We start from the raw sequence: 22,860 nt of genomic DNA, 5'->3' as shown, positions 1-22,860 counted from the left end.
CGAGCCCCTGGCAGGCCACAAACCTCTCTAGACATGAGGTCAGGTCGACAGATAGATGCCTCCGTCCCCTGCAGCAGGGAGTCCCCCGCAACAATCACCCGCTGCTTCTTCCGGGCGTTCGGCAGGGCACAGGGTCTGTTGTTCCAGGTACTTCCCTTGCAGCCATGCCCATCTCCTCCTCATCCTGGAGGGCACTAAACCTGTTCTTCAGCTGCAAGTCTTTGGGAGGACTAGGAGCCTTTCTCCTCCCATGAGCAGTGACCAGTTTCCAGCCTTCTTCTATGATGTTATGATGTACCGTTTCACACGGCACAGAGCCCTCTGGCAACTCCACTGCTGTGGGGGGTTGGGACTCCCGAAGCTGCACAGTCTCCGAGAATACCCTATCTCTTGCTCCGCTTCCCGGATGCTGCGCAGCCTACTGACCTCCTCCCGTAACTCCCTTACCTGACAACACAACTCGTCAACAGCAGCACACCTCCTGCAGGAGAGCTGACTGCCAGCCCAGGCCTCCTGGAGAGGCCCCAAGCACTCCCTGCAGCCTGAGACCTGTAGAGCTGCATCTACTGTCAGAGGAGCGGTCTGGGTCGCAGCCTCTGACACAGCAACTCCAACAGCCACTGGGGAACGTGCTGTGCGGCGTGTCACAACCATACCTGAGGAAACCTACACCACAGGGAACAGAAACGAAGGTTCCTTTGTGCACCCTTCTGCGCGAACTGCTGCGCAAACTGCTGCGTCTGTTCGCTGCCTCTGGGAGCTGCGCTCTGGGAGCTGAGCTCGAGGCCTGGCTCTTATACAGGCCTCTCCCTAGCACTGGCTAAGAGGGTGCTTGACCCACCCTAATCAAGGGCCACCGGGATCAAAGGCCCCAACTCCCTCTGGTCAGGGGCAACCAAGAGAGCTTGTTAGCAGCAGCCACTCCTCGCTAGAGCTTTTCCCACGAGAAGTCAAGGCCTCCTGCAGTTGTCCTTGACTAGCTTCCCCTTTCCTGGTCACAGCAATCACCTTCTAGTTCCTCGGGGGTCCTCAGATTAATTGCAACAGCAAAAAGATATTTCAGTCTCCAGTATCTTGTTCCTTCAGAGGTCCAAATGGGATAACTTGCATTCCCAAAAGCAGTAGCTCATCTTTTCCATAATATAACTACTCAGGAGAATCTGTTCATAGTTTTGGACTCTGTCTTCCATTTGTTGACAAAAGAAATGCTGGGCAATTGTAACTTCTGCTGCTCATCCATGACCTACAGGTGAGAAACTCTGCAGAGCAGATCATCCCAATAGGCAGCATTTATGCCCTACTTCCGCAAATGTCATATTGACATTTAGCTTTAACATTCAACTTGGTGGATTCACTGCAAACACTACATGAATTTGTAGGCAAGGACATGCAAGGGTGTTTGCAAATGGAATCAGAGCCTTCACATGGCAGCAGATTATCCTCTCTCATCACCCAAGCCTCAGGATGGTTGATGACACATGAAAACTATTTCTGTAATAGCTACGGTTTCTCCTCCATCCCATACTAATCAGGAGCACTATGTTCAAGAAGGCTACCAGCAAACATGCTTCTTAAATTGAAAAGTAAATAAACAATTCGCTCTGCTTTGTCCCATTTATCTGTAAAAATCAATCTGGATCTGGAAATCAATTCAGGTCAAAGTCACCCAGAATGTCTTGCAGTAATAATCCCTATATTCCTATCCTGAAGATGCTGTTTTTGTTTAAATAAGCAGCTGAACTTGTTGTCAAATGTCTTCTCCGCTCCTGTCCTCTTTCTCACTTCTCACGCACATATTTAGGACCTCAATATAACAGCAGTCACCTCATGTGAATGTGGGATTGCCAGATAGATCTGATCTTAGAAAAATCTGGCTGTGTGTGTGAGAAGGAGCAGGGTTACTGATGTAATGATATGCATAACAGGGGGAAAATAATCCAACATTTGGTTTATGGGAAAGGGACTTGCACAACCCACTGAGTTCCCTACTACACCCACCCAGCTGTCTTTCAAATATACTGGCCATCTTCAAATAAATTTGACAGAGGTCTCGCAGATCATATTGTTGTGACAACTGCTAATCAGAGGCGAGACATCCAACTTACTACTATGGCTGAAGAAAGGCCAGGGAAACTCAATCTTCTCCTAACTTCTCCGCAGCCATTTACTGTGAACCAGCCATGACACCTGCTATCTTTTGCCCAGGCAGCAACCAAAAAAGGCAGAAAAGGAACATGCAAGGTAAGAAACATGGACTATTGCAGCAGGGACACTGGGGACAGAGAAGGGAGATCAGTTGTACTTTGGAGACTGGAGGGGACCTTGGAATATTACAGGAATAGAGTCAGAGCAGATAATAAGGGAAGTAAGATGAGTAGAGAATGATTTTTATTATTTTTTTAAATAGAGATGAGGTATATCCACAGAGACCTGGCTTTATTATTCTGCAACTTTTTGAACAGTTTATTTTAGTTTTTATCCCTTGTATTTCATAGGAGTGAAATTCCTGCCCACTGAAATCAATGGTGAAATCCTCAACAACTTCAGAGGATCTGGGATTTCACCTCAAAATTTGCCAACTATTTACAACTTCTACTTACATTCCTCAAGGTAAATTTGGTGTTGGTGTATCCACAGTGGTTTAGACTGAAATGTTTAAAAACACAGCAAACCACTATAACTACGACCAGATTGCAAGGAGCAATGATTACATATAACAAACATAACACTGAAGATTCTCTACATAGGACCTTTTCTTTTGGACCAAAGAAATTTGCTAAGCTTATAACACTATTTGTAGTCATTCACTAAAAGCCACAGACCTCCTAAGGTTTACTAGTCTTTATATAAAAATATATATATAAAGCAACAGTGACAATTACAAATAAGATGGTGAGTCCTGGGGAAAGCTAAAAAAACCATCTGACTGTATAAAACATTTCTATTTGGAACAAAAAATCCACAGGGCAGTAGAAGACTGCATTGTAAAAATTTAATTTTACATTTTATTGCCACTCAAAGGCTCCACATGCAGTTATGAAACTGGACAGATGTTTGGGAAAGACATTTACAAGGAGAATCATTTATATGATTAATAGGACTATTATCTTTTATTCTTGAGGACTGGTATAAGTTAAGGAGATTAAACAGGCAGTGATTTCACCATATCTGATAATGTTCAGCAGAACTCCCAGTCACCTAAGTTTAGCTTGCATCAGGAAAAGAGCTGAAAGTTAATTTGGGATTTTAAAGACAGCAAAACAATCAGAGTGGTTCCCCCCCCCTTCTAACAATCAAACAGGATTTAAATCCTTAAGAGAATACTATCACTATGAAATAGATGGCTTGGGAATTTTTCCTTCTGCTAGTGAAGAGAATTTTAGGGAAAAAGCTTCATAGACCCGTGAGCAGCAGCAATGCAGGGCTCTGCACATAACCATGCTGCACAGGTGTTTCGACTGTAGTGCTGAAGTGCTTTGTTAGACACTCAGTAAAGGAAAGGGAAAGTAGAAAAACACAGTAGATTGCTTATCTTAATTCCTGCAGAGAAGCAAGCTTATCCTGCAGCATGTTTTTCTGTGCTGTGTTCTATCCCCTTTTAAATAATCTGAACAATGAGATTTCCAGTATTTCTGCTCAAAACCATTCCATGAATACAGCTCTGAGCAGGGGATGCTAAAATCCTAATCGTATACTTTTTTTTTTTTTTTTTTTTTTACATAACCTCTAGTTGAGCTATACAAAAGCCATGTAAGCTCCTTTCAGCCTTTCAGTGATTAAGAAAAGTGAAGTAATGCTGCAAGGCAGAGGATGGAGGATAAGAAAGGTAGCTGTACCCACAGATCAGCTGACTCGCTGCAGTCACCAGTTACTGAACAAGCTCAGTTGCAGTCAAAGTTTGAAAACAGCAAAGTTGACCTACACATAGCCTGTATTTCCTCTTATTTCCTTTCTTTTTGATATTCAGTTCTGCAAAGCTGCTCTCATGGGCTGCAGTGCTGCTAGAATTCCTTATAACCCAATCTTTCTCCCATCATTTATTAATCTGGTGGCAGATGACAGCTTAATGGCATGGGGCTGCTCTAAAGTCAAGACTTAAGCTTACCTTAGAGCAAGAGGTGCTCTGATTTGTGCAGCCCCTGAAATTCAAGGGTAATTACACTGCTCATCATTCCCACCCCTTTCAGAAAGGGTGAGGGATCATTACAAACATCGCACCGACTTCGATCCGCAGGCATCCCAGCCTTCTAAGCAATGGCGCTTCTGGGTGGAAAAAAGACTTTGTTCTATTATCAGTTCTGAACTGAACTGTAAGCTTTAATGTCAGACCCCACTTATCTCTAATGAGACAAGAGTATTGGCATCAAGGCCAATCTATCACATCAGCTGACAGCCAGAAACATCAGCCTCCTTCCCTCTTCAAAGCCAGAAAACACTCTCCTGTAACCTTTCCACCTCACCACTCTACAGCAAAAACAAACAAAAAAACCCTAAAACAAAGCAAAAGAACACAAAAAGCTGTTTGCCTCCTTCCTTTGAGGGCATATAAACACACTAATTTTCAAGACTCTTCACTGCCTTAAGGTTGTTGCTTTGAGGCAACAAATCACTGTGCTTGACATGCTGAAAAAGTAATCTTAGCTGCTACCTGACACTTGTACTCGGAATTGTATCAATTTCCATTCACTGATTGAGACGCTACACAGACAGAGTTTCAACCTCTGTAAACCTGCTAAACCAATATTCATATTCTGAAAGGGTAGAGTCGCGTGTGACTATTTAAGCATTATTAAAATGCAGCCCCAGACCACAGCGTAACCACTATTTGCAGATGCAACACGTTGTTCCCTGTTACCTCATTCTGCATTAGTGTTTCCCAGCTTTCTGAACTCCTTCACAGAAGAGCCCAAGTGCCTGAAGCAGCAAGCTGTATGCCTACCTCACAGCACAATCGATAAAACAGGGGAAGGCCAGTTACATCATTAACTAAAGCAACAAAGACATGAAAGAAATAAGATTACAGAATGTTAAATCTGCTTTTTTAATTATCTCTATTGGATGTGGAAATGTATTAATAGGGTCCCTGAACAGAAAACATCAGAGACTTGATCATGATAGTCCAGACCTTTGATTCAATTGCAAGGTTCAACACTGAAAACAGACATTTCATATCTCCAGTAAGCAAGCTGACACTGCCCAGGTAACCCACCACAATAAGTGCGCTGCTGAAGCAGCAGCCAGATGAGGCTTTCAGGAAGCTCTAAGCAGACACTGCTACCTTCTTCAGTGTGCGAAGCCCAGCCTAGCAGTGCTCTTCTGTCCTTCAAGCCTCTGGTGACTCAGAAATGCTGCATTTGTGGTACTGAATTATTCATTACAATTTTATCAGTTGGGGAACTGGGCTTGGGTTTCTATTCTTCCAAATGAATTTTCTCTCTGCCACAGAGAAGACAGCACCTTTTCAGTCACTGGACTTAGGGCTGCCATATTTTGGTGTAATTTATATTAAGTTCACTTCTGATATTCTTGCTTTCTTGACACTGTGCTTGAATTCTTAAGAAAAGTTCTGCAAATACTAAAAGCCTGTGATTACAAGCAATAAAAAGCAATCTTTCAAAAACACCACCGTAACACATGCACCCCTTCTGAGATGGCAGTTTACTGACTATAGCACCATGAAGATATTTCAGCTGCACGCTTGCTTTGCCTCAGACATGAGTCTACCCTGCAAATAGGACAGAATATGAAAGTATCTCCAAAACTAATGCTCATTAGCCTGCCAGATGCATTGCAAGAACACTCGCAGTCACAAGCAGCTGGATCCAGTTCTGTGGGGGGAGGGGGGAAAAATGTGGTCTCAAAGAGCCTATCAAGGTATTCTTCTCTTCCTGTTTGCCAAGCAGTCTGTCAGCACACACAGGAAATTGAGATGGTCTTAAGAAAAATGGAACAAGAGCAGAAGGTATCAAGAAGCAGCTTTTTTATGTTCATCTATTTGGAGAACCAACTAAACATAAACAAAATAGCATGGGAAACACAGGAATTAATGAAAAGGCTAACTGTAGAATAAAAGGCAAATCTTTGCATTTAAGATGCTGAGTTCCTTCCAGAAAACAGTAACATAGATCTGACAACACCAGTATAGCCTGTTCCTTTTTCACAGTCAGGTTTTAGAACATGAGCGACATGTGTTAAGTTTTTTCTCTCCTCTTCTATTGAAGCCACCCTTCTTACTCACTGTAGCTGCAATGCAGCTCCACGAACTTTGTGAAACAGAGGTGTTGAGACACAACAGCTGTCCCGCTATACTGATTTGCGTGGAGAGTAATTATTGTTTGTTCCCACATACTATCCATGCACAACAATGAAATCGAGTGGGCAAATGAAGATGCAGAATTTGGCCATTTGTTTCTCTGTTGTATTCAGACAGCAATGTGGAACTGCCACAAGCTACATCAAACTAAGCTCTTCTGGAGACATCCTGCTTGTTTACAATGTTAAGGAAAAAAAAAAAAAAGCACTGGTCTGAAAGGTACAACAGGGACAACAATGTAAAACTTAAAAAAACTTGCATTTCTGCTGTATGTGCAGGTTGTTGGATCTTCTAGCCAGACAGATGGAGATTCAACTATGTAAATGCTGTGAATTTCAATGGGAGTCACGTGCCTAAAGTCATCTGGCTTTGGAAACTAACTGGTCCCCCATCACAGCCAATATTTGTTATGACACAGGTCCAGATGTACATAACTGTATAAACCATGGCTCATGTTTAGTTCTGCTTCTGAAGCTGCAGCCACAACATTGGTAGCTTAAGCTTCTGGAAGATTTAACAGTCTGAATGACTTCACACGCATTTGGCAGAAACTCTCCTCTTCCACATTTACAGGATGCATAACAAAACGGGGCAAGCTCAGAACATACGCTGAAAGTGATGCTTCCTTTCTCACTTCTTGCATTTATTTTTATATACCTTTGCCCTATAAATACAGCACACTTTCCAGATGACAAAGCACAATGCCAGCCTGTAGGGGTTAATACAGCCTAGCTCTACTGGTATATTACTCTTTGAGCTTTTATCTTAGTTTCCCTCTTTAGCAGTCTCCCTCAACACCATACTAGTATCTTTTTTAATCCCATGAGAAAGTAAAGCTCCTTTCTACAGAAGGGATCAAAAGCTTGCAACTGTAACAAAATGTAATCCTTTATAAATGCCTATTGCACTGGAAAGAGGCAAAAATACTAAATCTTGATCTAATGCTATTTTAAAATCAGAATCCCAAGTCCAACTGCTTTAACCTCTTTACAGCTTTCGGCAATGTATAAGACTCTTTGAAAGTGGGAATTAGGGCTTACATTTTCACACGGTCATATTAGCTGGTGTGTGAGGTAGCAGTGAAGGGATTTTTTTGCATCATTATGTCAAGATTAGAAAAAGTCACATGGCAGAGGGAGTCCACCTTAAAAAAAACACTAGTAAGTCTCTTAACTTTGAAAGAGGTCCGTTCCACAGCGCCCTGCCTTCACCTTCACTTAACCTGACAGATGGGTTCTGTGATTTTGCTCAAAGAGACTGAGGGAAGAAGCATCTTCAAAACTTGGCAACAAAACCTGCAGGAGTGTTATTGTGAAATGACAAGGAAAACCAGTGTTGAATGCACTTCTCTGGAATCCAGGAGTCTGTGTAATGGATATAACTCAGAATCAGAACTGGTCATTCTGCCCTGGCACAGACCATATTAAGAGCTTAACTGCTGTTACAGGTTGCTACTGTTACTGCATATGCAGTTTAGAAATTGGTGCAGTAGAAAAGAGATGCAAAATGGAAAGCTCCAGAAACTAGGTGGTCTAAAAGCAGACCACCTTAAATTTCAGTTCATCATCATCTACTGATATTGACACAAAACTGAAATTCTTGTTTCAAGCTGTTGTCACTACTAAAGCTGAATCCAACCCCCTCTCATTCAACCTTAGACAGAAACTAACTAATCAAGATCCTAGCAAGGTTTTTTTTCTGCTCATCTTCTGTCTATTATACTTTCATTTTAAAACCAAACATAAACGCAGTTTTAAATTGTTATTGCTGAAGCTCTTCAGCTCTTGTAGGCACAGAAAAAACATATAAGCACCAATAACATTTAGTCACAAGACCACTATCAAAACCTGAGAACTGGCTGATAAATCACCACTTGTTTCTTGTTGATGGGAACCATCACACCATGGCATATAATATTACCATGCCACGGGAGCTCCATCACTAATGTCTGTACCCAGATGAACAGCCCCTCCCCTCCCAATCTGCTTTTGCCATCGTTATCAGTCCTGCAGCAGATTACTGTGCTCAAAGCTTTGCAGATTTTATTTCATGACTACCAACTAATATTCAGACATGTCATAGGAAAATAATTTGCCTCACATCTCCTTGCCAGTGTTCCTCAAGCAAAATCTACAACAGCAAATGCAAAAGACGGACTAACAAACACACTGTGTTTTACAGCAGAACTACAATGATCTCGTGTTACTAGGCGCCCAACCTACAAATGGACCCACTGCTACACTTACCTTATCAGACCTTTGCGTAGGCTGTGGAGAAATCAGTTTGACACAACCTGAGCACAAAAGCTCTGGTTCTAGCTCTTCATGATTCCCAAAAGCTTGCTACCTCTCCCATTCCCCCCACCTCTCCAGCTTACCTCTTTAAGATTGTAAGTAAAGAGCATACGGTTTGATGGTTGGCAGGGAGACTTGAGGCTGTTTTGAGCTTCTAAAAATCAGAAGCTATTTTTTTCCCTTTTAATGGTATGACTTTGATATTGTGACGCCCAGCCTTCATTAAAGTACTGACAAAACTACAAACTAAAATCAAAACCTGTCCAACCATAATTCAAAGATTAGGGGTGGTTGTTTAGTGTCTCCCTGCACAGGACAGGCTCAGAAATTAGATATAAAAAGCAGCTGGAGCTACAAATCAGTCAGTTAATATTAAACAGAAGGAGAGCTATGCATATACCAAAGAACTGCAGAATTACAAAGTTTTATAAAGCACCCGAAGTATTTCGATAGTTACAGGAAAGATGCATTTCTCAGAGCTTAGGCAAAGTGCAAATGGTCAAGGTGGATTTACAAAATACAGAATGTGCTCCAGTGCACAGCCCCCATGTCAGTTGTTACAGGAAGCAATTCACTAATGCTGACTTCTTAATAGCTTCTACTCCTGAAAAACCCTCACAAATCAAAAATATTTATGACCCTTTTACGAGGCTTAAATAAAGCTGTGAGAGGAAATGCAAGGAGTTATTTCACTGTTTCCTCTCCTTGGGGAGGATAAGTAGGTTCAAACACTAAGCATCAGAAATTGGTCAGGGCCCTGTGAACAAATTGGTTTAAGTGACCAAGCTTCTTCAGAGATTTGCCTGCCTTGCCGGGCAGAACAAGAGGTTTAATGACCCTTGTTTCTATTAGGCTAAACAAAGCCACAGCATTGTTTGATGGGGAGCAGGAGTGAAGCTGTTGTCATTGAAAAGATTATTAGGATCAAAGTTTCCTCTGCCATTGTTAAAGTTCTAAATACACTACCCTGAATTCTTCAGAGACCGCTAGCCTACTAACCTGACAGAGAAAAGGCAGTATTTTACTCCTTGTCTTCTCCTTAGTAGTTGCCATGATGGAGCTTGGGGTGGGGGGGAAGGGAGAAGGGGGAGAAAAAGAAAGAAGATACTTCAGGCTATTTCCTGCATCTCCAATAAAAACCTGGGAAAATGTTTCAGGATCCCTTTAACAAAGAAATTGACAACTATGTTTAACACTGCTGCATTTTCACTCAGAGAACTTGGGTGTACCTGGTTCAAAAAACAAAATGAACAAACACGCACACCATGCACATATCTGTGATTCAGCAACATTGCAGGCATATTATTTGCTTTTGTAGGGAAGCAGAGGAAGTTCCCCCCCAAAGGCGAAAGCTGCTGTGAAAGGTGGAAGATTTTGACATCTATACTGGAAATACCTGTGTAGCAGCATTAGGCTACCTGATTACTTGTTTTAAGAAATAATACTTCTGAAGGAGTGCATACAGTCTTAAATGTAGATTATATGCCTGATAATACAGCAGTTGCTTCACTATTTGTCACTATTGTATTCAAGTTCCAGAAGTCTGCATGTATTCCGCTACTGAGTACCCAACAGATCCCAGATGCTCTAGTATCTTCGGATGAATCCTTTCAGAATTACTTCAGCCATCCTCCTCCTTTATCCTTCCTTTCTAAAGATTTAAGCTTGTAATTTAAAAAATATTATAAATGCAAAACAAAAATCAGTGTGGATGCCCCTCCTTTCCCTAAATGCAGCTTGACCAACATAACTCTCCAAAAAGCATGTGATGTCACTGATCTCCCTGAATTTGTGATAGCGAAGCTCATTTACATTACTGTTGATGTCTGTAATGTCAACCACAATATTTCCCTGTGGGCCAACTTCACGTAACTTCCTGTGGTGGGCAGAGCTAGAGGTTCTTCATCATCGGTCTGCAGTTCTTCAGACATGGCGCGCACTCCAGAACACCAAATCCCATGTTACCTTAAATTTTCCAGGTTAAAATACATCATTACTCACTCACCTTTTTCCCCTCTGTGGTATCACCACTGACATAGGACAGTTTTCGACGGACATAAAAGAGCATATCATCCTGCCGGGGGGCCCATTTCTCCATAAAATATGTTGAAAACATCCAAGTCCAGAACACAATGCGGTCATCTTTGAAACACCCTAAGAGGTATTAAAGAAAGGAGAAATAAGAGTTGTGGAACTACCATGTCACATTTGATTGTGCTTAATACAACACCCCAAGTCTCTGCTCTGTGTGGTACAGTTAGGCCCAACCCTGGGAGAAATGCTGTTGTACAGCTCAAAGAAAGATGTTTGAAGTTGTTTGGCACAGGTGCCATTCAGTTCACAGCCAGTCTTTAGCCTCTGTCAACCATCACAGCCTTCTACCAACCAATCCGCCCTTCTTCACAACAAATATCAATCTGGAATATACCTTAGAAAACAGAATATGCCCTGTGTGAGCACTGCTATGGCTGTGTCACTGAGAAGGACAGGACCAGCACATTGAGCTAAAGTATGTCAGAGAAACTCTTAAGGAGTAATACCAAGTAATATCAAAGGCACACAGTATACAATCCAGTTAATGACACAAATCCATCAGCTGCCAACAGGTTCATTACACACTCACAGGAGTGCAGCCAATCCTCCTGAAACGTGCAGCTGTGACCTCCCTTAAATCAATACCTAGGAGAAAGAATGTACCCATGCAGGGTTTACTGTAATTCACCCTCTCTTTGACAAGGAACAAAAGTGGCCAGCACTTCCCCAAGGGTAAGAGAAGTTTAGAAATCACAAATCCCAATTAAACAGGGAAAAACAGGAGGAGACTGGGGAAATGGGAAAAGGAGGAGGCAACCAAGTCTTGTTCAAAGAGAAAGAACAACTTACACAGCAGCAGCCATAGCATGACAGTCAGCCTCTCACTTGGAAAGGGAGCCACAGTACAGGTAACACCGCATTTAGTGAAACTCTTCAGTGCAATTAATTATGAGAGCACAAAGATGCTGCATCTCTTCAGTGCCATAATGCCCACGCACTGGTAAAGAGCAGGATCTAGCTAAGCGGAGAGAGAAGTCAGTGCTGTGATTGGTAACAAGGGAACTGAGTTTCTCCAGTGCTCCTCTGCCCTCCTGGAGGCTCTCAGAGATGGAATAGTTGCATCCCCTCACCCTGAAGCCCTACAGAGAGATAACTGTGGCTGTAAGCCACGGTCCAGCTATTTCAAAACCTTGGAGGAGAGAGACACTCTAAAAAAATCCATTGCTGAGAAAGGGCAAAAACCTGAAGTGGATGATAGATCATCTTGATAAAGTGTTACATATCAGACAGGGGTGTGCATGCATGCATGTAGCTGACAACACAGCCTCCACAACAGCTATCTTTTCCAGTGGCATATTTCCCTGAAAGTTGTATATTGGCTGCCAGATTTGTACATGCACATCACTCCCCACCCCTCAGCTACCATTCAAGTTGGTGCATCTCCCTCCCCACTGTACAATGCACATATGAAATATTTCTGCAGAGAGAGAAGAATCTTGCATAAGACAGAAGCAATGACTATTTACAGCGATATCTGAATTAAGCTTTAGAAGATTTTCTAGCTAATTGCAAAGAAAGTTGACATATCCTGCAACAATGACAGTGTTTTTTCTTGCACGCTGGTGGCTAACTTCAGGGCTTCACAAAGCAATCAGTCTTTCAATCCACAAATATAATTCAGCACATTTTCCTACCTCATTATGTGTGCAATATTTGCAAGCCAAATCTTTCTCCCAATCTTTCATTACTGTGGTGGGCAGGAGATTAGACTTTCAAATCTTTTATTGGACAAATGGGTGACTGAAATAAAAATCTTATGTCTTTGCAACTAAATACAAAAGCAATATTGAAAACAAAATGAAATTCCACTGTAGGACCATGCACAGAATACTCTAATCAACATCAAGAAGGATGGTATTTGAAAACATGTCCGTAGTTGATTATATTTGAAAAAAAACAAAAACAAAAAGCAATCATCAGTGAAAAGTCTGAAAGAAAACAGAAAAAGGCCAAAAGATGGTTAAGGTTTCCAGAGCAGGTTAATTTTGGGGCAAGCTGCAATCGCTTTATTTGAATAGCTGTAGTGAAGTCACTGTCACCACTCGAGCCAACATGGAACATAACGTGCAATCGTAAATAAGAATCAGCAACAACTTTCAAGAGTAACTAGTTTTACCAGCAGAGACAGGGAAACAAGCCCCGGAGAGATGAGATCTGGATTACTGTGCATCTGCTCCATCTAAATGCCTCCCTTGTACACAGGGCTGTAGAGCAAACACATACTGGGGAGCCCAGCACGCAAGAGGAGATTCAAATGTGTTCCGACTCCTGAGGCCAGGCTGGGAAAGGACAGGATTATCATCTGTCAGTATATTCATGGATAAACATTCAGACAACAGATGAGCTATTCAGGCTTAAGGATATACTGCTCACACAAGGACAAACAGCTCTAAGCTACCCCCCAATGCATATTTAGGTTGGAAATTAGAAGCAGCTTCCAAAGCATTCAAGGTTCAGGAACAGCCTCCTGAGAAGGAATAGTGAAGGCAAAAATCCCAACAGCCTTAAAGCTAGAGCTCAGCTTGTTTATGAAGGTTGATGTGGTACCAGTGACATGAGAGGACAGTATGACCCAGTCCTGGCTCTATATTTAGCAGAGACTAGAAAACAGGGCATGCGTGCATCATGATTCATTACTGGTCTCAGAGAAACTTATTGAATTCAGGTACTCAAAAGCCAGCAGATTTATGGCCTTAATACAGAATTAAATGGGGGAGGAGTGAAGGAGTGGAGAGGGAGGGAAAGGGCATAAGAGATTTGCCCTGAATTTCTCCAGAGTTTTAAAAAAAAGAAAAAAAAATCCATATACTTTAAGAATCATCTCAGAAAAGCTTCTAGTGTTCAGAAGTGTAACACTTCCTTCAAACTTAGCTTTGCTTCATGAATAAGCATATAAAATAAGCCTAGCCAAGCCATTCTTAAATTTATATGAAAATCTTTTCCTATCAGTGGGAGACACTTTTCCCTTATGAAAGAAAAACCAACAAGTTGTCTAAATCCAGCATTATAAATGAAGGTTAAGTATTTTTAGACAGGAGCGCAATCCTTACTATACCTGCAAAATTCAGAGAAGTTGTCATATAAGCAGTTTATATCATCAGGTATGTTTTACACAGTAATGTCAAAGGCGTCACTATGCTCAGAGTGATTTATGGGTGTTTAGAGCATTGATACTTGTAGGAGAACTGAAGAACAGAGTAAGACACCAGGAGTTTGTACATACTCCTACAATCGCTAGGGAGCAAAGGACAAACTGATTCAAAGTATTTGACGTTAGTCTAAACAGAAAACCAGGGCAGAAATGCTGCTGCAACAAAGCTATTTAAACACTGCACCATAACAGAATACTTCAGGGGAAAAAAAACCTGAAAACCCTTACAGCAACACTGAAGAACAGTCAATTCAAAACCCCATCTGCCACACAGAACAAATGTAAAATTGCATTCCCAACTTCAGAAATGTTTTCAGTCAGTGGTGTAATTAAAAACAGCCTGAGGTTGTTCCGAGTGCAATAGCTAAAGGGCTTTTCTTGAAGAAAAAAAGAGCCAAATCAGAGCAACCCAGCTGCTTTGGTAAATTTTGGTAGATGGAGGAAGGAAGGGAAACAGCACATAGTCTTTAAAATCTATTATTAAATGGCATTAGCTCGGAAAGGAGGCAAGAAAATTTGTAATTCTAATCCAGACTGCTTAAAGAGAAAAATCAATTTCAATTTCACTGTAAGCCAGAAACTGTCAGATCCAACAGACCCATTCAAGCTTGCCTTCAACTATTAGATCCCCAAAAGCAAGGCAAACCTTTACAGTTATTTTGGTGGTTCACCACTTATCACTGGAAGCCTTCCAGCTTTGCCAAGTCAAAAGCTATTTCTTGGAAACTGCTTTTTAAATTATCCTTTTAGGTGATGGTTTTGAAAGTGTCTGGCTAACAGCCTGGCAGACAAAATTCTTCTTTTCAATATACAGAACACCACAAAGGCCTTTATTTTTCAGACTTGCTATGTTACCCTGTTGGGGAGCCTCAGCTGCAGCAGGGCACAGAGAGTAGCTCTGTCAGCATTACATGACAGCACCCCAAGACGTGGACAGCCAGCTCCCAGCTGGACTACTGGCCTGAACACTCTACTGTTATTCTTGATACTACTTCTGCCCACTAGCCAAGACTGAGATCAAAAACAGAGACCATTTTTCTTTTAAAGCCTGGACAATCATGAGTTGGCAGCAACTTTCTGCCACGTTGGTCCATCACTGGTTTGCAGAGCTCTCAGAAGATGTTGTGCATGGATGCATATATATATATGTTACTGTTAGGCTGAAAGACATCTAATAAAACATCTGGCACTTAAAAGCAGTGGAGGCTTCAACTTCAGCATTTGGGGGAGTACTTCTAAAATGTTGAGGACGTTTTTATTTTTGACAGAGGAGAATTTGAGCCTTCTGCAGTGCTGGAGTGGCATCATATTGCAAAGGAATCAAACTATCTACAGTCTAGGGCATGCAGCCTGACAGCTTCCTGCAAACACTCCTCCCCTAACAAATTTTGCTTCTGAATGAATAAAATGGAATTAAGAATTCAGACTATAAATCTTAATACACTAGAAGTTGATTATATAGTTATGAGACCTTTGTAATGAATAAATCCTAATTACAACAATTTACTGCAATGATTCATTTACATGGATTTTATCCTCATTAGAAACAAGATTTATGCCAGCTGCTACGCAATAAATATGTCTTTCTTTTTACCTATTAGATTTTATATTGAGCATTCATTTCAAAGACTGACTCCACATAATAAGATCCACATAAGAAGCTGGAGTTTTGTTTTGTTTTTTTTAATAATTAATGCTTTCCAAAAAATTGGTCAATGAAAAAAAAAGTGTCAGCGTATTATTTTGCTTCAAAGGAATAGAAGAAAAGATCTCCCATTTGGTGGATAATCTTTTTTCAGCATTTACAACTCTGAGCTCAGAGGAACAATAATTTCAGCTAGACAGGGTTTCCGATGCTTTATTCTTCTAGTCTGCCATGAACTACTCTCAGCTGTGAAACATTGTAAAACTCATTTCACCCAATTCTGCCACAGTACTATCATCTGTAAAATAAGCATCCCATCCTACTTAGATGTTTAGGGGTTAAAGGATTATGAAGATCTTTACGAGCCCAGAATGGAAAACAAGCAAGAATTCTGGACTTTTCAAACTACAATTAATTTTTGTTTCCAGTTTAGCAAAGCATTCTGCAAGGATAACATAAGTGCTTAACAGACACCCTACTCAGCCACAGACATAACCCTTCACTATTCTTGACTCTAAAACAGAGATAACAGTTCCCCTACCCCATCAGGCGTTGCATGCACAAATCCACTAAGATAATATGAAGAGGATAAACAGAACATCAAAGATGAGAGAATAATCTTGTGACAAATATACCACATGCTTCCTTATCAACAGATCACAATATCTCATATGGAGGGGCAGTGGGTAGATGGAAGCTAGTTCAAAGCTGAACGAAGAAAAACAGTCTAAATCAAAGCATCTTTCCTTTCGTTCCAAGTGCCTTTTAAGAATGTACTCTGTACCACCCTGCCAAACTCGCACACACATATCACAACAGCGATATATATATATCGCTTTAAATCTTGGCTTCCTAGCGTATTTGCAAGAGTTGACCAAAACATTTAAACTTCAAGCACAGGGTCGCTAATCTCAAAAAGCTGAGAAAAAATTAGGCCAATAACTTAGGCAAATTACAGCTGCTGTGCCATATTTACACATTTGCCAATAGATGATATTGTATTTCTCATGTTTATCACCATTTCTGAGCAAAGCTATCGCTATCATCCCCAAAAATCAATATGCAGTTTCAGCACACAAATTTAAAGCCTTCCCTCAACAGATAATTGCCTCAAAGGCTTGAAATAATACGAGCCAGAAGCTGCCACTCAAGTCAAACACAAATGTGCTCCTTTGTGTGGCAAGGGAAAGATAGTTTCCCTCTTATACCACAGAGCTGAATTTTGAAACCCTATGAAGCCCAGCCATGTAGCACTGCAGTTCCATGGTCCATACTTGTAAAACACCTATCACCTCGCGTGCCTATCCACCACTTGCAGAGTGACAGAACTGCTATCACTCTAGAAAAAGAGAGAAAAACTCAACAACATGAAACTTTGATTCCAAGGACGCAAGGATAACCTTAAAGTATATTTGCCATTCACTAGGGATGGCCCTCCACTGCCCGGTGGTCCTCTGAACAACTTAGTCTCTGACCTAACTCTAATATAACACATTTTTATTCATATAATTACACCCAGACTTAGCCTAAATACTGACGTTTTCCCTTTTATCCACAGAGGCCTTGCAATCGGGGTAATGCCTCACTAGCCCAAGGGAGGTCTGCTGCAGAGAGGGTTTTTAGGAGGTATGGCTTCCCTGCACCATGAGACCACATCCAGGCCACCACCCAGCTGCTGGTTCATTGCATGGGGTACATTTGTACCACAAATGCTAAGATTAACAACTTTGATTTCAACATAGCACTATTTCTAAACGTCTGAACAGCAGAAACTTCAGAGATAGTTTATCTTTCCAGTGATTTACAACCTTCATCAACATTACGTGCATGTCAATACCAACTAGCTTCCTGTCTCCCTAGAAAATATGAAATAGCTCATTTACATTTCAGCATCATTTTGGGTATCATGAACAAGCTTTTCCTTTCTGTCTAGGAAAGGAAATAATCCATGGAAATTAAACTTTTTCAGTACCTCTCAAGGTTTTAGGAGTGTAGATTCTTCCCAGCTAAGAATCATCCATGAATGACTTCGATGCCACAAAGAAGAGCCAGTGAAATAGAAGCAGACAAAAGTCAGAGAACAAAATTTACATCTATCATTTAGTAAAATGTTTCTTCCTTTATGAAGGGTCTGCAAAAAAGATTACAAGGTATATTATGCAGAAGATATTTTCAATATAGGACTGTTTGCTTACATTCCAACAGTAACAAAAGATAGGGATAACAATTCCCAAAGAAATAATCTATACCACAAGTGACATGGATTTCAGCCTAAAATTTACAGCAACCCCCCCCATAAAACAAAAACAAATATTTAGTGGGGTGACTCTTCTCCTTTGCTCCCCCTCCTTTTCTTCTTTTCTAACTTTTTTTTTTTTTAATAAACAGATGAATGTAATTTTACCAATAGTAACAGTTTCTAGAATGGACCTAGAGAAACCTGCTTTTCAAAAGCTATAAATTGAAGGCCAAATCCTGAATTTACTGAAGTTAGCCAGTAAGCTCCCAATGCTTGTACGGGTGCAAACTTCATACTACTGGGTCATCCATTGCCTTTGGCTCTTACATGCCTCGGTGCAATAACGAGGATATTCTGCATGACGCAGGATCAGTCCTTAGTGCTCTGATGGTACCAATAAGCGTGCAAGCAACAATTAACATTATACATACTAGAAATCAGCAGATGTTCAACACTTTTTGGCAAAAAAGCAGCACATTGAACTTTGGCTTCAAAGTGGTACTTTCTGAGCTTTTCAGATCAAACGTTGCATTGAACTTAGCAGGTAAGATAATTTTGAAGCTGGGATACAGAGGTTACATGGAGAAAAGTGATTATCTCATTGTTAAGGACCTACAAGTCCTTATATGAGAACGGCTCTTCCAGCTACCACCTGTGGCCCACTGACCACCACATGCTGTTTCCAACAGAGACCAGAAGAGACACCAGTCTCCCAATATGCAGGTGTGGGACAACCCACTGCACACACAAACTTCACCCTAGTGCTTAGGAGCTGGAGTTTACACTGCAGCCCAAAACCAGAAGATTGTTGTCCTTTCCAGAACCTTAGAAATACCCTAATTTCCCTCAACAACCCTGGAAAAAAAAATCTTATAAGAACTTCCCTCTGAAATTTGGTAGGTTCTTAGCCTCCATTAATGACTTTTGACACAAAAGAGCTGTGTAGTTTTACAATTCCTAATACGCACAGCTATTTTTGATGAGGGAATACTGGAAAAAAAATGATACTGCTCATTTCAAAACTCTAACCTTGCCAGTTCTGGAAAAACACACTGCAAAACAACTAGTTAGAGCAAGAATACATTCCTAAAGGAAGATAAAACTCCCCTTGCGATTTATAGGAAGCAAGCATATTGTCACAGGAAAGGATTAGCAGTACCAGGCCTTGGATACTAGTAACAGGTGGTAAATTTATAATTTACAGGGGCATGGTTGCAGACAAACACAATCAACTTTAGAGTAGAGCCAAAAAAATTCTCCAGACAGTTTTGCTGAGGATAGCCACTTGCATATTAATACAAACACACACAATCCAAGCATATACTAGACTTCTAAAAGACAACAAAATGCATTATAATCACTGGAAACAGTAGAATTTTAAAAAGCATCTAACTTGGAAGTCCAGATCCCTTTTCCAAGCAACTGCCAGCATTTTAAGTACAAGTTTCACTGAAAACCAAAGGGACTTAGGCTTCTAAGTGTCGCTTTAAAAATGGAATTCAGAAATTATGATCGTTAGACACATTAGACATTTATTTCTCTCTCTGCTCTATCCTTTGGCTTTATTTCAGAATTCCCATTGCGCTGCTCCTTTTCCCCAAGAAGAAACACAACCAAGAGAATAAAATCAGGATATCAAAACAGCTAACTAAAGGACAGAAACAGATATATGCATAGAATTTTTTTTTTTAAACTGTGTGTGTTCAGAATTCCATCCTTGAATACATTAATACTTTATCCCCTTTCAGAGCCCCAAATTTCTCCATTAAATATGATTTATTTTAAGCTTTTTCCATAAAAAGAAATGAACAGTGTTTTTTTTTCTTTTTTTTTAAAGTGACAACAAAAGCATCTGGGATGAAAATGAAGGACTAAATCAAGATACAGGAAAGGTTACTGGAAATGTTAACAGATCTACTGAGCCAAGACAAATGCTATCACAAACGGAATCAGATTTTGCAAGCTGCCATCACCAGAATTGCTCTGAATTCAAGCCCTATTCTAGTATCTAGATATTTATAATATATGGCACTTAAGAACACAAAGTAGCAATAGGAAATTACTATCCATGTGCAAAAACCAACATATTACATTTAATATACTAGTTTTCCTGGCTACAACACAGGCATCTCAAATGGACTGCGTTATGTTGGAGTTCACACAGAGATTGGGAGTGATGACTCTGAACAGTAAATATCTACTCCACCAGGTCAAGCTAGTGTTCAGTACTCTTGAATATTTTATAAGACATAATGCAAACAAAATGCATGAAATAGTCTTTCAGTAAACAGGAATATTTCTTAAATTAAATAAATAATAAAAAAGGCCACTCAGAAGTAGCAAGCAGTGAGAAGAAATATATAAACACTCTGGCAGAAAAGGATTGTGTCTTACAAATCCTTACTTTACGTGCTTCAAGAGAACAAAAAAGGCTATGTTAACTGAAGGCAGCAATTACAATTTTGCTCTCCAATTCTAACAAAAGACCGCACAGACCTGCTTTCAGATGCTAACGTTCACATCTTATTTTCCTGTTAAACCCAACCACGCGGAAGGACAGACGCAAGAGCATTTCGAAGCTATGCGGGGCACCAAGGGGGTCCACTGTCACGGGCTCGTGGCCACTTCGCTTCTGGTTCGGGCTCCGTCCCAGGCTATCTGGGTGACCCCAGGGGAGCTGTCCAGTCATTTTGTGCCCCCCTTCCCTCTCAGGAAAATGGGGTAAGGAATAATTTCTCTCGTGGTCTGCCTTGTTTATTTACATTGCACAAACAAATCCAGCCCTTTTTTTGATTTTGTTCTTTCTTTTCAAGGCTTTACACTTCTCTAATGGTCTCTGCATTCTCCATGAGTATAAATAGTGTGTGCAATGATAGCTGTGCTGGCTGAAATAACCCAGGAAGAAACTGAAACGCACCCCCTAACTTTAATCCCATTCTGCAAGTGCTAAGGTACTATTTTAAGGCTTTATTCAGCCCTTTCAGCCCACAGGAAGCTTGCAGAGATGTCAGTAACTGAGCAACGCGCCAAGGCAAGGGGTGTGTACATGGGGGTGAGATGCCTCCGCGCTGTGCCACCGGGTGCTGGGAAACTCCTGACGCAGTTTCCCATTCACCACAAAAACAGCACTACAAGAACTATGCACTAGGTCTTCACAGTCTGAATTTCTAAAATTCCCTGTGCTCAGGCTGCAAAGCATGCGATATCCTTTCGAGGTTTCTTCTTCCACTCCCCCATAGAGCTGTGAGACCGAGGCAGAGCCAAACTTCCTTTACAACCTCAGTAGTGCAACTGCTCTGACATCTGAGCCCTGTGGAGATTTTACTGAATGTGGAAGAATGGTTAAGTGAAAAGGGGCATGATCTCTCAGAAGTGAGCAATCCTGTCTTCACGATGGAGGGAGGATCCCTGCGGCTATGTGAACTGTCCTTGAGCATTCCTAGACCATTACAGAAGGGGAAGATAAGTAGTGGTAAACAAGTAAAGGAGGGGGCTGACAAGCCCCTCCACGTGAACAGCAACTTTGCACCAATCGTGTATTCGCTTCAGGCGCGTGAACAGACTGTAAACCAATCATACAGCTACTGCTAGTGCATGCTTATTGCTTGTCTATATATACTCTGTTTAAGCTCTAATAAAGAGAGAACGACCATACTCATATTGAGACTCATCGTTACTCCGGGCCTGTCCCCCACTCCGACATCTGGTAGCAGAGGATGGTTGATTTCCGAGACTACCGATAAGAGGATGGTTGCGCTCAACTAAGATCTCCGAGACTGCGGTAAGCAGCTAGAGGAGGGGAAGATCTCCGAGACTGCGGTAAGCAGCTAGAGGAGGGGAAGATCTCTGAGACTGCGGTAAGCAGCTAGAGGAGGGGAGTGGGAAACCTCGGCTGAGAGAGGCGCTGCTTGGGGCAGAAGCAAAGCAGACACTGGTGCGTGGGGTCGCGCCCCACCTCTCAGGTGCAGCTATGGAAACAGACGCTGCGGCCACGCTACTCACCGGAATCCTCTCTAAGAGAGGGATAGATGTACCGGCGAAACTGTTACACAGCTTGATCAAGTTGGGACGGCGTTGGGGTCACTTTTCTGACACCCACCTGTTGTTTTCGGTGTCTGAGTGGCGAGACTTTGGGGGAACAATGTGGCAGAAGACGATTGAGGGAGGCGAGAAGGAGGAAAAGGAAATAAAAGCTGTTYGCGCACTTTGGAACACYGTACTAGAGACTTTAACGGCAGTGTACCAAACTGTCGAGGAGGCACTGCAAAGGGTGCGGGAGAACTCCGAGGGGGGGGCATCGTCAGTGCCGTCACCCGCTGCGTCCCAGAAAGCAGAAGTTTCCTCGGAGCCGGCTGGTCCGAGCTCTGAGGCAAACGCGGAAGTGCACCCGGAGGAGGCTCAAAGAGGGGCGGTGGCCACGCCCCTTGCTGACCTCATAGACTCGGGCGGAAAGGAGTGCCGACCTTCTCCTAGTGCTCCCCCCCCACCGCTGCCTAGCGCGAATCCCCTGCATCCACCGTTGCCGCTGTCTACGCCACCTCAGCGGCCGCCTCTACCCTCCTTCAACGAGACCACCCGCTCGCGACAGACGTCATCAGAGTCTCCTCCACTGCCTTCGTCCAGCGAGTCTTTGAGGGACAACACGCCTGACACCAGAAATAAAGCACCGCCGTCACCAGGAGAAACCGCAAGAGCGCTGCGGGAATTATCAGATCACCTGAAAAAGGTGGAACTGCAGACACAGGAAAAGGAGAGGGAGGTCCCTCCCTGCTTAATAACTCCCCTCGCCGGACTTCCAAGGGAGTCCCGCTGGAGTGGTATTATCAAGGGCGCTATAATAGAAGGACAATGGAAGCCTGTTGCGGGGTCTGAGGGCCCCACAGCACTGGCGTTCCCCGTGCTACAACAGAATGGTCAGGGGAAATGGGAACCACATGATTGGAAAATTTTACAACAAGCTCGTACCACCATCTGAACCTATGGAGGAGGGGCACGAAGCGGCGGCCGCCCCTCAGCGCCAGCACCAGCACCGAGCCGCCGCCCGGCCTCCCCGCCTCCCCCTCCTGCTCCTCCCCCCCACCCTTCCTCCTCCCGCGGTAGCGAGCGAGCGAGATGGCGGCCGCC

General features: G+C 42.2%; 1 protein-coding gene across 5 annotated transcripts in view; it reads right to left on the bottom strand.

The window, feature by feature from the left end:
* KIAA0930 (KIAA0930 ortholog) overlaps nucleotides 1-22,860 on the bottom strand; it is an 81,422-nt gene that overhangs the window by 26,114 nt on the left and 32,448 nt on the right. For 2 of the 5 annotated variants that reach the window (XM_026055657.1, XM_026055656.1), the window contains exons 1-2: nucleotides 11,491-11,524; nucleotides 10,613-10,761 (exon numbers count right to left, since the gene is read on the bottom strand). In XM_026055657.1, the coding sequence (XP_025911442.1) occupies nucleotides 10,613-10,761; nucleotides 11,491-11,509 (168 nt within the window). In that variant the 5' untranslated portion in view covers nucleotides 11,510-11,524. Of the gene's footprint in view, nucleotides 1-10,612; nucleotides 10,762-11,490; nucleotides 11,525-21,738; nucleotides 21,896-22,860 lie in introns of those variants that run through there. The other 3 variants (XM_026055659.1, XM_026055658.1, XM_026055661.1) reach the window with 2 other exon arrangements.

Source organism: Apteryx rowi, unplaced genomic scaffold (assembly GCF_003343035.1).
Source record: "Apteryx rowi isolate R43461 unplaced genomic scaffold, aptRow1 scaffold_1246, whole genome shotgun sequence".
Taxonomy (NCBI): Eukaryota; Metazoa; Chordata; class Aves; order Apterygiformes; family Apterygidae; genus Apteryx; species Apteryx rowi.
The sequence above is the reverse complement of the archived record's forward strand: the minus strand, read 5'-3'. Positions and strand labels throughout refer to the sequence as shown.